The sequence below is a fragment of the Strix uralensis genome, chromosome 4 (assembly GCF_047716275.1).
Source record: "Strix uralensis isolate ZFMK-TIS-50842 chromosome 4, bStrUra1, whole genome shotgun sequence".
In the NCBI taxonomy this organism is placed as follows: Eukaryota; Metazoa; Chordata; class Aves; order Strigiformes; family Strigidae; genus Strix; species Strix uralensis.
The window spans coordinates 62438810-62454820 of record NC_133975.1 but is presented as its reverse complement, the minus strand read 5'-3'; the positions used below and the strand labels follow the sequence as shown (position 1 = coordinate 62454820).

General features: G+C 44.5%; 1 protein-coding gene across 1 annotated transcript in view; it reads left to right on the top strand.

Annotated features, from left to right (window-relative positions):
• Positions 1-13117, top strand: part of ADGRL3 (adhesion G protein-coupled receptor L3) — a 514733-nt gene extending 501616 nt beyond the window's left edge. Inside the window, exons 26-28 of the mRNA XM_074866987.1 lie at positions 4623-4751; positions 8206-8223; positions 10258-13117. Coding sequence (XP_074723088.1) covers positions 4623-4751; positions 8206-8223; positions 10258-11063 — 953 coding nt within the window. The 3' untranslated portion in view covers positions 11064-13117. The remainder of the gene's footprint in view (positions 1-4622; positions 4752-8205; positions 8224-10257) is intronic.
• The last annotated feature ends 2894 nt before the right edge of the window (positions 13118-16011 follow it).

Below are 16011 nucleotides of genomic sequence, written 5' to 3'. Positions count from 1 at the left end.
GAAAGGCTGGATCTTTGGTACTTGGATCAGGAGGATCCCTGATAATGTGAGAGGGACAGGAGCATCTGTGTGTTACCTGGCTAACTCTTGCCTTCTGTAAGAGCATTGTTCCTTTCTCCTTGTGATCACAATCTGTAAATCCTTCACTTGAGGAAATCCAGGATCAGGAAACCTTGAACTGAGCACTGGCATTACCAGAAACCTGAATTTGAATGTCATTTTGGATATCAGAGTTGGCCTGGTAGCTGTGTTTTGCACTGAACTGTAATCTTTAGTTGTATATCAGTGGAAACAAGGAGGCTTGGGACTGTAGATATACCAGTGTGGTTGTAGGGAATATTTTTGTAGAGGTGTGTGTTCTGCTGTTAAATATGTTTGCTGGTTGCAATGATCTCATCACACTGAACAAGGAGATACCCAGGTGAGCCTGTGAGTTGGAAGCCCTATCATTTTTCCACCTCCAAATTCATGCTCCCACATGTACAGAGTATGACAGGCTTTTGGAAACGCTTTCAATAAGGTATCTTTGACTAACAGAACTGAAGGTGTTTCAGTGCAGCTGAGTTGAAGGCAGTCACCCTAACTAAAGCAAATAAACAGTGGTGGCTGTGTGCTGGGCTCAGGTGCTTCAGGAGATGGCAAAGGAGGGGTTTGTGTAAGAAATGTTATTGCTCAAGTGTAGGGAAGCAAGGATGACACAGGGCTGTGAGATTTTTCTGGGAGAAATCGGTGTCTCACCACAGATGCTGAGAGCCGAGGATCCAGCCATAAGTGAATAAATAAAAATAAACAATTAACAACTGCTGCTTGCTGAGGATATTAGGCACATTGCCAACACCAAGCCAGACAGCTGATGAGGGTTACATCCTGAGAGCACTCTGCAGGGGAAGAGATTCAGGGCAGTCGACAGGCACCTGCAGCCCTGCTCTTTCTGCTTTTTCGGTCCCCGGACACGCATTGACCTTTGCAGTCGCAGCCCCAGTGCCTGGCCTTTGCTGCACACCCGCACATGGGGCTGCAGAATAAGCCTCTTTGCTTTCTCTCATGGTATTTTGGGAAAGCATGCCGTTTTGATCCTGTGCTTGCTTTACTGGGTTTTTGTTGGCCGTTTATTACCAAGGCCATTTTCATGCAAGCAAGAGTAGGTAGTCTACCTACTCTTTCTGCTCAAGCCTCATCTTGCAGACCTAATCCATTCTTCCTAATAGCCCTGTTGGTTGCTATAGCAATGATAAAGTGTTATGAAAAAGGCAGGATGATACTTAAATGTATGGCTGGTGTTACTTTTTTCTTTCTCCCTCCCGGGAAGGAGAAACCCAATAATGGGGATTTGTTTGGTGTATTATTGTTTTATCTAAAGCTTTAACTGTAGGCTCTTTGGAGCCTGAATGCAGTCCTTCTCTCTCAGCATCCTTTGAGGCTGGGAATGTTGTAGCTCTAGAGCAGTTAGGGAGAAACAAGAGTCCAATTTAATGAATACAAGGTACGTATCATTTTGGTTTTACGATGCCAAAGGTTACGTTTACTGTGACCCACAGAGAGTGTGAAGTTTGCCGTGGCCGGCCCACTGTGACGGGAACCAACCACAGAGCGCTGAGGGCCCAGTTGGGTTTCTGAAAGTATTAAAAGGTAGCTGAACATGTTAGCAGTGGGTTTGGTTTGGATTTGCATCAGGAGAATTACTCAGTACTGCCGTCGAAAGTGGCATTTTGATCAGTAAATTAAAAAAATCCTAACACCCTCAGCCATCAAGGGAAAGGAAGGCAGAAGATGACTGCATCTTTTGCTTAGTAGCTGCATACAGGAAAGGGTGGCTGTTTTGTTGTACCAAGCCTCCTCTTTTACACACCCAAGAGAGCAAAAATGACTTATGCTGTATTTTCAACTTTCTGCCAAGTTTATAGTCAGAATCACGTATCTGCATTAAAATTTGCCAGAAACTATCTGGTTTGTAACAGCCCAAAAGAGCCAGGGTTGCGTGAGTTTAGCTCACTTCAGAGCCCACTACACCAGCGAACGCAGGCGAGCAAAGTATTAAGTGCTGACACAGGTTGGTCCCTTCTCCTCCTCTCTTGTCACCTGGCAAGAGCATCCCCTGTGCAAAACGGCTTGACCTGTGCAGCCATGGCAGGATCAGCTTGTTCCCGCCTGCTAGGGATCACTCGACAAGATCAGGCCAGGGATATATCAAGTGAGATGCTCTTTCTGGCAGTTTCCATTTAAAGATGCCTCAAGCTAAAGCATTCAAAACCACGCGGTGGGTATATTCTTCTCCATATCAAATCTCATAAGGACCAAGTTGGAGATTGGCTTAAATCTCAAACGGGAGGATTATATCACTTCGGGATTTATGGCTGCATTAACACAGGACATTCCCATTACCTGTATAAAAGTCCCTTTTTGAATCTTTTATGGCCGAGCTTGATTAGAAGTGGGATGAAAGCAGAAACAATTCTAATGGACTTAGTACTCATGCTGGTTTAAAACTAGTGCAAGAAGAGAAGCGATTCCTGCAGCCCCTCATCCCAGGTATACACGAGATTGATGGAAAATACATTACCAGAAAGAACGAATTGACTCATTTACCTATTAGTTACATGCAAGGTTGCTTAGTTAAGCGTTCATATAATGTTTTCTTACAGGAGACAGCTTTGTTTCCTTATTTCCAAACACAACAGTTCATCTTGCTTTCCATCAGCATAGCCAAAAATATCAGGTGAGAGAAAACAAGTCTTTTTTTTTCAGCTGCATGTGTCAAGGAGCCTCCCTGGCATGCAGCCCCCATACAGCGCTGCCTTCTACTTTGTCCTGTGCTCAAAAGACCGATTAAGTGATCTGCTAACACCATCTGCCTGGGGCTGGGAAGGACTGGGGGAGGATGAGGGAGAGGCAGGAGAGCGGTCTGACTCTCCTCTACCTGCACAGACATGGCAAAACACTGTCCTGGGAAATGGAGACAGGCCAGCATACAAGCACCGCAGGAAGCAGCTCTGGCGGCCTCCACCTAGCCTTAGGTTTGGCCAGTTTTTGCTTTTTTAAAAATAATTAGTAGGTGTGAACTTTCAGAGAGGTCACCACTAAGGGGATTTGTACCAGCCAGAAGCCCTTGGGGCTTATGTATCCTCAGCAACTCCATCAAAAAAGAAAAAAAAAAAAAAAGAAAAAAAAAAGAAAGAAAAGGAAAGAAAAGAAAAATCAGGTAATGAGTTGCAGAGAAGAGATTGTACCCAACACACCACATGCCTCACAAAGACTGCCTCCTCCATGCCACAGGGCCACCTTCACTCCTAAAAGAGCCAAGTGGGGTTTGCATACCCCAGCCGTTGACAAAGGCATCCCTGCCAGGATTGCTGGGTTTGGGGATTGGCTTTTGGTTGCTTGTTTGGGTTGGGGCTATCAGATGTTGGTGACAGCCAGGTGACCTGAGCCCTCTGACAGCCCTGTCCTGGCTAGCTCTAGCTGCCCCACCAAAGACTTACTTTCCTGGTGGAAAGGTTTTGTCTTAACAGTTTAGCCCTGGAAGTAAAAACCTTGCTGTGTCCTTGAAGTATTCCTGCTCTAGGTCTCTAGTGATGACAGTGGGAAAGGCCCTGGGGGCAAGATTTTGAGTTGGTCATCTCTTTGGATTCCAGAGGAGATTTGGAGCAAGGGCTTAATGGGTGTTTTGGTCCTGTAGGTCAGCTAAAAGGTGAGGGGAAGGCTTTGCTTCATAGGTTGATGCCTACAGTAGGAATCAAGGTAGATCTTGGCAGCCATCTGCTAAGATGTGATGATCCTGGAAAGAAGCACAGAGGCTGCAACTCCAAGGGATAAACCAAAGCGGGAGGACAACTGCTGGCTGAGTGCTTGGAAATGACAGCAAAGAGGTCTGGGAGTGGGGAAACAAGGTGTTGGCAGGGCAAATGGAGAACCTTGAAACGTGCGTCTCCAGGGCCACTCTCACTCCTGTTAGGAACACCCGATGGAGCTGCAGTGCTCTCGCCTTCAGGGGTGAATTCAGGTGGTTGTGGATGTGCTTGACAGTGGTACCAGAGCAGTAGCTGAAGTCAAACTCACCCTCTTACATACGAAACAGCTGCTCTCTGATAAACTCCAAGACCCTTCAGAGAGGCTGCGTTCTCCATCCTTTCTTTTTAATTCTGCTTTTTCAATTTTAGATGTATTGCAAAGGAACGGTAAAAGAGATCCTAGCCCATAGTGGGAGTTGAATGTGCTGTTTTCTGTTAGTCATTATATATTTTTTTTATTCATTTGGCACTTTCCAGAGAGTCTTCCCCCCCACATTGTGTAGGTTGCCATCTTCCTTTCTTTCTTTGTAGCAAGCATGTGGGCATAGCCTTGCTTACACTCTGAGCGACTGGGGAACCACCATAAATGTAGCTTATCTGCTTTCTGATACATTTTCTTTTGCATTGGTTTGGATTTGTGCATCGTCAGTAACATCTGTTCTGCTTTAGTGGCATACAGTTTTCTGAGTCTAATTAGCTGGCTGCTTATAATCAGGACTATTTCAACTGTTGTCATTCTGAATGTTCTTTTTCCCTTTTTTTTAGTACCACATTTGCCTGATTGACCTTTTTTGTTGTTTTTTTTTTCTCTGTCTTTCTATCGGGCTGCTCCAGGAGCCATGGCTAATCATCTTATAACCAATGCTCTGCTTCGTCCTCATGGCACTAACAACCCTTATAATACATTGCTCGGGGAATCGGCGGTCTATAACAACCCTTCTGTCAGCATGTACAACGCACAAGGTGTGCTGGAGTTTCTCTCTAATTTTTCTAGTGAGAATTCCATTTTCTATGGCTTATTTTGGCCCATTTCTTTCCTTTTTTTCTTCCTTTTTTTTTTTTTTTCCTCTCCCCACACACACACACTTTGTTTTTTTGGAATTGGGCACAAAAAAAAGATCCCCTCCCCTTCCTTTCATTTCAGTGCATCTTCCCATTTTCTGAAGGCTTTTTTTCCATGAGCAATCAAATTCACTTTGAGAGACCCTTGTCAGTTCTACTCAAAGCATTCACAGTGGTTTTGATTTTGATTTTTTTTTTTCCAATCTCCTCGCTTTTGTATTGTTTTGGTCTTGTGTGTGTATTTTGTCAGATGTATCCATTCCTCTCTTTGTTGTCAGTGCATTTCCTTGTTAAACCATTCATTTCAGAAACAGGAACACCTTTGAAGGTAAGTGAAGCTAAAATGGCCTTTGCCACCAAAGCTGCTCTTGTTAGAAATGGTGTAGAGAAATGTGGTCAGCGGCGCACTGGCTTGTACAGGAAAAAAAATGCAAAATAAAGCAAAACTGCCCTTGATCTCTAAGAAGAATGACAGCTGAAGCAAGGAGTGTAGGTCAACTCCAAAGAGCAGAGCTTATATATTGTAAGAAATGTTTTGCCATTTGCAATAAGACATTTTATACGTGCTAGTAGAAAGCAACAAAAAAAATAGAAAAAGGTGTAGGGAAACTAGAAGCTTTTGCATATCCTCCTTTCGGCAATGCAAAATAAACAGGTAGAGTCAGTTGTACCTAATGGAGGTTTCTGCTGTAGAAATCAGTCTCGTCACCTATGTGTTTGTCTCTGCTCCGGCTGTGGGAAGTGACCATGTTTGTAAGCTGGTGTCCTGATGCTTCCGTGAGGGAGAGGCAGATGCATTTAAGCAGGACCTGAGGAGGAGCTGGAGATTGTGGAGTTCTGCCAGCTCCTGTCTCTTGGTGGCTCCATCCTGCTCTGCCACTTCCATGGGATTTTTTTTTTGTCTTGCTTGCAAGGTGGCTGAATCGCTACAGCGTAACACTGCGTTCAAGCACAAGTATGTCAGCACTCTGTCAGCTCTCCACTCTCAGTGAAGGCATCCCTTTCCAGTAGAGGAACTCTAAGGAAAGGAAAATAATGATGGTTATAATGCAAGCACGAAAACCCCCTTTGGGGGGGTTATGTAAGGCATATATATATGCCACATTATATATGCCATGGCATATATATGCCATAGTTATATATAATATGGCAGCATATTGTTTACGATAGAAATAGATATTGAACTGTATCACTAGGGTATTTTTATTCAGAGCACAAGGAAAGCACATGTGTCTGACCTTTTTGCTGTTCATTAATTTCCTAGACTATGCTAACTCTGTGCAATAAATTTGCTTCCACAAATGCTTTTTTAAAAAGGGTTACTGTTAAACATGAAACGCTCTGAATTTTAAGAACTTTAGTGTACTGCAAATGTCGAAATGAGCTTTGATGTTCTGTATCGTTTCTTGCATGATAACATTGAGGTCTGGGGGGCTTTTAATTAAAGTGGCATCAAGTAATGCTGGATCAGCATTTGGCTTAAGAGAAGTCCTGATGTTCAGGTCTGGGTGCCTCAACTGAACCCAAGTGATTTGGGCGGAAATGTGACAAAAAGGTTTTATGTGCATTTTAATAATCTTGTATTCTTCTAATTTTTAAGACTAGCTTCTGATACAGTTACCTGAGCTAATAGCATTTTATTCCACAAAAAATAGTGTAATTGATTTGCAAGTGCTATTCAGTGCAACACAGTCAGATGGCTAACAGAGGAACCTTCCCAGGCTTCATCCGTGGGAGATGAAGAAAGAGAGCGGGACCAGTACTGATCCCATTTAAGCCCCTGGAGCTTTGCCATTGACTTCAGAGAGAGCAGAACCCAACCCATTCTTTTCAGGAGGCTGGAAGTTAATTAATAACCATAGAACTGATATAGCTATTACTTTTCAAACTGGTTACTGTCCCTGGACAATTACAAACTGAATATTAGGAGATCCTGCAGCAGAAACGAAGGTTAGCAAAACCAACCAGGCCTAATGGCCTCAGCAGTTCTTTGGGATTTAAGGATGCTGCACCAGCAAGCACACTGAAGTGATGATAGTGCATTGTAAAAGTAGACGATGTCACCATCTCTGGGTGTGCCTTGGCTGGGATCACCTTGCGGTGGGGTCATCGCTGACTAACCCATTCCACATCACTAAGGCTATGATTTTTTTTGTACCTTCATCTACCAGTTCTGGTGCTGGCCACTGACAGGGTCAGAACTCTGTAAGAAACCTGGGGTCTGATCTGGTCCATCCCTTCCTTTTTCCCTCTCCAGTTACGTGTTTTAAAATACCCTCTCTGCTCAAGCTGAAGTCAACCCATCTGCGGTAGAGACTCACCAGGGGCTGGGAGCCCTAAAAAAACCCTTGGAAAGAGGTGGGAAATCAGACCCTAAAAGGCCAAAGTCCTATTTCCCAGTGGTGAAAGCAATTCATTGATGGGACACAGAGTGTAGAGGAAGGAGGAGATGGTAGGTGAGGGGTCTGGCACCCCGCAGCACGTGCCGAGCGCTCGTCGCCGTTGGCAGCTGATGGACATGCATTGGCTCAGTCTCTCCAACACAGGAGTTTCTCAAAATGGCCTAACTGCTTTCGTGAGAGCTAATTTTAAGAGAAGGCGGCAATCCCATTAACAAGCTCTGGTTAAACCCCAGCATGCCACAGACCATTGAAAAGTGGGAAGTACTTTGTCTCATCTGTTTCTTCTTGTTTTAACCCTTTCTTCTCAATAACTTCATTTAGCGATGCCGTTATTTGAACTGCTGAAATGTCCGTATAGTTTGCCATGTGTTCAGTTAAAAAAAGAGCAGACTTACCAAAGTTTGTAAAATGCCAGCAGCCCTGTGATGAGCAAAGTCATACTCTTACAAAGCACTGTTACAAAGGATGGACGGCAAAACATTTTTAACAAGGAAATGGATTTCAGTTTCAACTGCCAGGGGTTATTATAACTAACAGTAAGTAAAGCCATTCAGTTTAAGACTTTGGAAGTGACGATGACAGTGCCTGTCTTTTCAAGCATGACCATTACCAGCTTTAGACTTTTCTTAAATTTCCAGGCATTATTTCTTGATTTGTGTTACACGCTGAACGTTTTATAATGGCATTGGAAAAAGTTTTAAATGTGATAATTTTTTTAATAAAGATGTAGTCAATTGAATATTGTGCGCAAAATAATTTTTCTGTCTAAAATGTCAATATTTTTAACCTGAAATAAACCATGTAACAAATTCATGTATTCTGGGCAGTGAAAATTATTTCCGTTAACTCTCTTTTCTGCATATCATCAATTTGCTTTTTATTCATGTTTCTCCTACTGTCGCTGTAAGCTTACTTGTTGTTTTTTCTTTCCTTTTCTTCATGCTGTCGTTTAGAGCCCTACAGAGAGACAAGTATGGGAGTAAAGCTAAACATTGCATATCAAATGTAATTTTTTTTAGTTCACTTTTATTGCATCACATATAGATGATGTAGTTAATAAAGGAAATTCATCTCACAGTTTTGAAATCAAAAGAATATGAATATACATGTATATATATGTGTATGCGTGTGTATGTATGTATATATATATGTATGTGTACATATATATATAGATGAGGTTAGATGATGCTTTCTTTGTTTATTTCTTGTTTTTGTGGTATCGTTTACCCAGCATAGTTTCTCATATAACTGTGCATATGATTTTTTTTTAAACTTGACATTTTTATTTGCGAGGTCATGGCATTTTTATACGGCGTGTTTCATTGCAGACCCCACTCTGTTCTCACCTGTGATGCCTCCATTTTATTTCCCCACCAAACCCCAGATCTATGCATTGGCAGCAGAAGTGCAGCACTCAGCGCCTCAATGCATACGTTACTCGGTGTGACCATCAGACAGATGCTGTTGTACCCGTCACCCATTACATACAGTCCTCCCCTCAAAATGCTCACTTTTCATTACTTCCCAAGCATCATGACTCAGTTGGAGAGCTTCCACCGTGAAAATAAATGGCTTTGCTCTGTGTCTGTGATGGCTAGTTGATTTTTTGGCATAGCTCCCTTGTTTGTTAGGAAACCCGGGATATGGCAGCACCCTCTAAGCTTCAGAAACCTAAAAGGTGACCAACACATTGGCATTTCACTCAAAAACAAGAAGAAAGCCTGCAGTAGCGCTTTCCAGCCTTTGACGTGCAGCAACTACTCCATCACAGATATAGACCGAATCCTGTATTTTCAGAAGGTACACATGCCATGTACCAAGCATGGTATGAGCAACTGTTCATCTGAAATTGTCAGCTAATGGCTCCTCTAATCCACCGCGCCTTGCTGGGAGTTGCTTGCCATTTTTTGGCAACGCCCAAAGCCCTTAGCTGAAAGGTCAATGTGTTATTTCATGCATCCCCACACCTGTACTCCTTCCAAGAAGGCCAGTAATCCTCAAAAAAGAAAGCATAGCGGCTTAACTGCTGGGCCTGATTTTCTTCTCCCTTGCCCATTCGTGCTGCATTGCTCTCAAAGCGCTTCCTCACCATCTTCCATAGCATGTTGGGAAAGAGCCAAGCTCTAGCCTTACGTTGGCAGTGTTGAGACACCTATGGAGATACAATAGTTAGTCAGGGGGCACCCTGAGACCCCATTACTCGTTGTAGGTTCTCCTGAGCCCACTGTACCGTGGTGGTGATGGTACTTGCTGTACCTTCCACTGAACCCTCTGCTTTAACTTGCAAGTGAAATGGGAGCTATTTTTAAAGGCTTCACAAGACCCCACAGCAACTACTTCCAACATGAGTTGTGTTAGAAAATCACCTGGCCAGTGTGGAGTAAATGATTTTGGCCTTGTGCTGGGAGAGTAGGGAATTTAGCCTTGTTCCAAAAAAGCCTGGGCCAGGAAGCACTTTGTGCCTCCACCTTGCTAATCTCCAAATCCTGCCATTCAGGCCTTGTGCCTTTCCCCTGGCAGCCTGCCCAGCAAAAGGGGAAAGCAAATTTACTTTTTTTTTCCAGGAAGGATACACTCCCAAACACAGTTCAGGTGATGATTAACCTGGGCTGCAAATACTTTTCCCTCAGCTGGGGGGGAATTGCCCCCTTCCTCCAAAGCACCTGGAGCCAGGGCAATTGGGACCAGCCCAGGGTCACCTCTTTCTCAGCTCTCCCAAGAATACATAAAGCGCAAGAGCCGTAAGAGGTACTGGCCGGGAGAGGTTGTTCCTTCCCATCAGCTATTGCCGCATCAAGTCATATACTTGACGGCATTTTCCATTTTTTTGGTAGGAAGACCATAAGCAGGTTAGCTGGAGTTGCACCCTCCTATTTTGGCTGCGACGCTCTCCTCGCTGCCGAGCCCTAGCAGCCGTGGCAGCCTAGGAAGGGGGTTTGAGTGTGCACGTCCCGCGTGAGTGTCCTGTTTGTACAAGTCACCCTCTCTTGTGTAATGTTTTTCAGAGGGGCTTCTGAACAATGCCAGGGATACAAGTGTCACGGATACTCTACCACTGAATGGTAATCACGGCAACAGCTACAGCATCGCCAGCGGCGAGTACCTCAGCAACTGCGTGCAAATCCTTGACCGTGGGTACAACCACACTGAGAACGCCCTCGAGAAAAAGATCCTGAAGGAACTCACCTCCAACTACATCCCTTCCTACCTGAACAACCACGAGCGCTCCAGCGAGCAGAGCCGCAACCTGATGAACAAACTCGTCAACAGCGTGGGCGGCGGGAGCGAGGATGATGCCATCGTGCTGGATGACGCCACCTCCTTCACCCACGAGGAGAGCCTGGGCCTGGAGCTCATCCACGAGGAGTCGGACGCCCCGCTGCTGCCCCCCCGGGTGTACTCAGCGGACAACCACCAGCCCCACCTCTACAGCCGGCGGCGCATCCCGCAAGACAACAGTGAGAGCTTTTTCCCCTTGCTGACCAATGAGCACACGGACGACCTCCAGTCGCCTAACAGGGATTCTCTCTACACCAGTATGCCCGCACTGGCCGGCATGCCCATGACGGAAAGTGTCACCGCCAGCACCCAGACCGATCCCCCACCGGCCAAAAGCAGTGGCGGTGACGCCGACGATGTTTACTACAAAAGCATGCCCAACCTTGGCTCCAGGAACCACGTCCATCAGCTACACACTTACTACCAGCTAGGTCGAGGCAGCAGCGATGGTTTTATAGTCCCGCCAAACAAAGAGGGAACTCCCCCAGATGGCAGTGCGAAAGGACCCGCTCACTTGGTCACTAGTCTATAGAAGATTCAGCAAAAATTAAGCAAAGAGACATCAAAAAGCCCCTCCGTAACGCTCGGTTTACTGTTCTGAGTTAATCCAAACAGTGGTAATATTGTGTGTACTCCTAAATCTTCATGCTGTTCGAAAGGAAACTCGGACTTTTTTTACTGGAATTTTTAGGCCGGCCCAGAGAGGACAGTAACTGCTGCCCCCTACTCTTCTCCCCCCATCCTCCTTTCCTCCAGACAGACTTCATTATGTTAATGAAAGAGATCGATAACGGCACACTTCGTGGCCTTCTCAAGTTATGCCGTGTTTGTTTAAACAATCCTTGATGCTGTGTTGCTCTTAATACTGAGGACCTGATATAAGAGGGAAAAAAAAAAATAAAAGGCCAAAAATGTGCATTTGAAACTAGTAGCGATGATGCATCTAGGTGGGAGCGCTGCACAAAAACAAGCTAGCAAAACTCTTTCTTACCAATCCAGATCACGTCATGGGTTTTGGTCACTCACAACTTGGGTTCACCGCAGCACCCTTTGCTGCAGGAGCAAACAAAATAAAAACAAATTTAATGAGATGGAAGGGAATCCTAGAATTCTGTGCTAAAGGCATATTTTACATTTTGCTGTATTAACGGATGATAAAAACTAATGGCAGAAAAAGAAAAGCGAACAATTTCTATGTAATGTACAGATACTAGCATTGCACATATAGTCTGCTTTCTGTTCCTCCAGAACTTGCGTCCCTGTTAATGTAGTGGAAAAAAAAAAAAAAAACAAAAACTTTTTTCTGTTGTGCTGGTCTTGTAAGTTTGTCTACCAGTAGGAGCAAGGTTTTTCATAACTCCTTTTTTTTTTTTTATTTTGTTTTGACTCTTCCACTGCCCCTCCCCTCTGTCCCCTCCCCATCCCAGTAAAAAAATCTCACTGGACAAAAAAACCCCAAGCATCACTTTCTAAGGACCATTTTTAGTAACACCGTCACCATTTCTTTTCAGCCAAGTTAGTCTTTTTATTTCCTCACTGTATAACTTTCTTCAGCCAGCGTATTGCCAGCAGAACTTTTGGCAGACTAGAGCAGGGCAAACTTCCCCGTTGACAGTGCACAACCGATCGTGACGATAATCCTGCGAAGCATTTTTGGCAAGCAGCCCCTCAGCCAGGCCGTAGGGTCATGTCCAGGAGCCGAGAGGTTTTTTTTATAGTTGTAGTGGGGCTTCTACAGGAGACGGCCATTTCCCTGGAGGAACGAAGGGCCTCCACAGCTCCATCTGGTCCCTGGTTTAGGCACTTGTACTGCAGTGGTTAAGAAGAAAATTGATTGATGCGTAGTGAGCTAAAAAGTACTTTGCAGTGATTTTTAAAAACAAAAAAAAAAGTCTTCTGTTCATTATTTTTCCTAACAGGAAATTTATTTATTTGACAGGATTTTTAAGTAACATAGGCTTTCTGGAGGTAAATTAGCAGCACGGAATATGAATTCTTCTTTTTTTCTTTTTTTCTGTTTGGGTTTTTTTTTTTTTAATTTATGATCCATTTTGTACGGTCTCAACAGTTGAATGACCTCATTACTAATATTTGTTGTAAAAGTGAAGCTTGTTTGCCAACCAATAAACAACTGATCACGATTTAGAAGATACTGTATGTATGTACTGTACAATTAATCTTTCTTTTTTTGTTGTTGTTGTTGTTCTTCTCTACATTACTGTCTTCAGTACAAGTCTCAACTCCTTTACGGCATGGGTGAGCAATGCCAAAAAAAGGAGGCCTAAGCCGAGCAATTTAAGCACAAAGGTTACACAGCTACGGCTGACTAGAAGTATCAGGCTAGCGGTACTTGTTTAGGGGTGAGAACAACACTGGTCGACATTTGTTGCAGGTGATTCTAGGTCTGTTTTGTGCCTACTGTATAAACTAGCCAACGACACGCAGATGATTTGAGTATAGTATTTCATGTGTCGTACCTTTTAATCATTGTAATGATTTTTTTTTTTTTTTTTAATTTTGGTTCTTCTGAGATTAAAACCTGCTGGTAGCATGTCAAAGAGTAAAACAAGTCCCCGTTAGGCCTCCTCGGTCGTTGTTTGCTGTCTCTTTATTTTCTTGCTCCGGGCGTACTCAAAGCGCCATCACCGTCCTTGGCCACATCGCCCTTCCCGTCTCACCACTGCCAATGGCCCACTGGCGTTTTGCCGCTCTCCTCCAGCTTCCCCCTTCAAACCCCTTGGGAGCAATTAGGATTCATCATCAGGCTATAGAAAGCCACAAAATAGACTAGAAAGGTTGACAGCGAAAATAAACACCTCTGGACGCGCTCCCATGCCTTGGGCTTTGGGGTCTGGTGCTGCCTCCATCCAACTCCCATCAAGCCGGGTAAAAGTCAGAAGATTTGGAGGAGGCAGGTGATTGCCAGTGTTAGACAAGATATTCCCAGTGCTGGAGGATAAATGTAGCAACGGAGCAGCTCTACTCGTGTGGGGCGATGCTGCTCAGTGCTGCTCAGCAGGGACTTGTCAGGGGACAGAACCAGGGGATGGTGGTGTTTGGTGGCTTTCAAGGCCTATGAAAGAGTCTGGTTTGAGTTGCCTGAGTCCTTCCTGCAGTCAGGCACTCAGGCCAAAACATCTTGGGGAGGAAACTTCATTTCTGACCAAGCACTGATGACAGCTGTGCCTCTTGCCGGGTATATGTTTTGACAAGGGAGCATTTCCTATCGGGAGTCTGGGAATCACCTGGCTTCATAGCATAATAGCCACTGGCCAGCTGGGTTGCGCTCTTGCTCTTGATGCTGCCTCCCTGTTTCGTTTTATTTTCCATGCCAGCAGCGGTGGAGCTGGGCAGCACGTGGTAGACATATGCATGCAGGTGAAGCAAGTATTTCAGACCCATGTGGTCATACCAAATCATGTAGCAGCCCAATGGAGGCTGCTGAGGCTTTAAGTACTTACTTTAGAGAAAGTAAAAACTCTTTTACTGTATTAGACTCCAGAAAGTTTTCCAGGGATATGGCGGGATTAAATTCATGCAGAGGGTGAGATACACCACAGCAAATATTGTCATGATAAAATGGGAGGCAGGTGATCAACACGGCACTTACCAGTGTGCCTGAAACTATGCAAGAACAAACCAGTGGTGGATTTGCTATGGGATGGTTGTGTCCTACTGAAAAATATTTGACTTCTCTTACACCAAATGGTCATTTCTCCCCAGCTTTTCTGTGTATTTTGGATTTATCAGTGGACAGGCTATTTTTCCCCTCTCATCCAGCCCTTGCTCAAGCTTTTCTCCACCAGCCTACCATGCCTATTAGCACTTTGATTGCAAAAAAACGCTGTTTATTTTCAAGCTGATTATTTCCGTCCCCAGGCTGTTCTGGCACCACAGGATTCACTGTTGGTGCTTCTTATAGCTTTGGAAACAGCTGAATCACAAAACAGAGGGGAAATAGATATTATTAATTATATTAAGCCAAAAATGGTTTAAGACTGTAATTTAGTTTGGTGGGGGAGCAGGATGGGGATTATTTTTGTCATTTTTTTCCCCCTGAAAACAGGCTTTTGTTGTGTCAGATAGTTGATTATGGGCATGGTGAAGGTTTCTGCTTGTGGGTAAGTAGCTTCGTAGATAGAGTTCTTATGCAACTGGCGATGTAGCGGTGTCTTCTGTGCAGACTGCAGCATGGGAAACTCACGTCAATGTTAAGTCCTCAGTGCCTCGGTGGGTAGGGGAGAGAGCTACAAAATTTATTAATGCTGAGCCAAGGCAGAGATGTCAGAAAATAGCTTGATGAAGAGGCAGTAGCGATTATAATATTAAATCCATAGCTATGCTTGGGGCATATAACTTTGCAAGCTGGGTTGAAGGGGATATTCAGCCCTGTTCTGGAGGGATCTTTTTTAGAGCTTTGTTTAACAACAACAACAAAAAAACCCAGATTTACCTTATAGGGAGAAGATTAAAGCTTCATCATTCAACTGCAATAAGCATCCAGCTTTCAGTGAAAACCAAACAGCATAGAGGCAAACAGGCAATTCTTGGTCTGACAAAAACATCACCCTAATACCTAGACTCCCCTTTCTGAAACATGGAACCACCTTTAGGAGGCATAGGTGGCCAGGCATGTTTGGAGTGAGGATTGTCAATGTTGATCCCTTGCTTGAGGTGTCCTTTTGGAAAGCCTTGCTCACAGGTGGGAAGAGTGGGATGGAGAAGTGCAAGACTGTGCCTTGCATTTTCCTGGAAATCATCTTGGGATGCTTTGCAAGTTGTGAATCCCTTTTTTTCCCTCACTCTTTCTAATTTGCTCAGGGCTGGGTTCCTTTTCCTGTGTAATCGCATCGCAGACTGCCCCATAATGAGCTGACACACCAGTTTACTGTTCAATCACTATGTTTTCTACTGCTTAAGGACATTTGGCTCCACCAGGCAACACCTGCCTATTTTCTGCAAGAACTGGAAGAGACTGTAACGATCTCCCTGAAACATGTGAAGGAGAGACACATGCCAAGAAAGACTATGTAGGCTGGAGGGTTGCTGGGGATAGGGGGTATTCGTCACAGCTTTGGAGGCACTGTGTAGACAATACTACTTGTCATGGTGCTGCTCCTTTCTGCCTGTTGATTGCATTTAATTCCCTGAAATCTGTGGTTGTTAACCAATCTTTTTCCTTCCTCCCTGCCCCCAGGTACTGAGCAATGAGATGCTTCAGAGGGTGGGGGGAAACAGTGGCACTGGTGGAAGGCACTGTGCTCTTGGGGGTCCTTGCATGTCTCTGTGTGTGTCCCTACTGTCTGCATCCCCCTTCCCTCTTCTCTGGCCAACTGGCCTCTCTCTCACATACCTCCATATGCTCTTGATCTTGCTAGTTTATAAAGAATATAATACCCCACAGACTTGCCTTGACAACAGGGATAAAAAGATAGCTCATCTTATTAAAAAGCTATCTCAGGAAAGCCTAAGAGCACCAG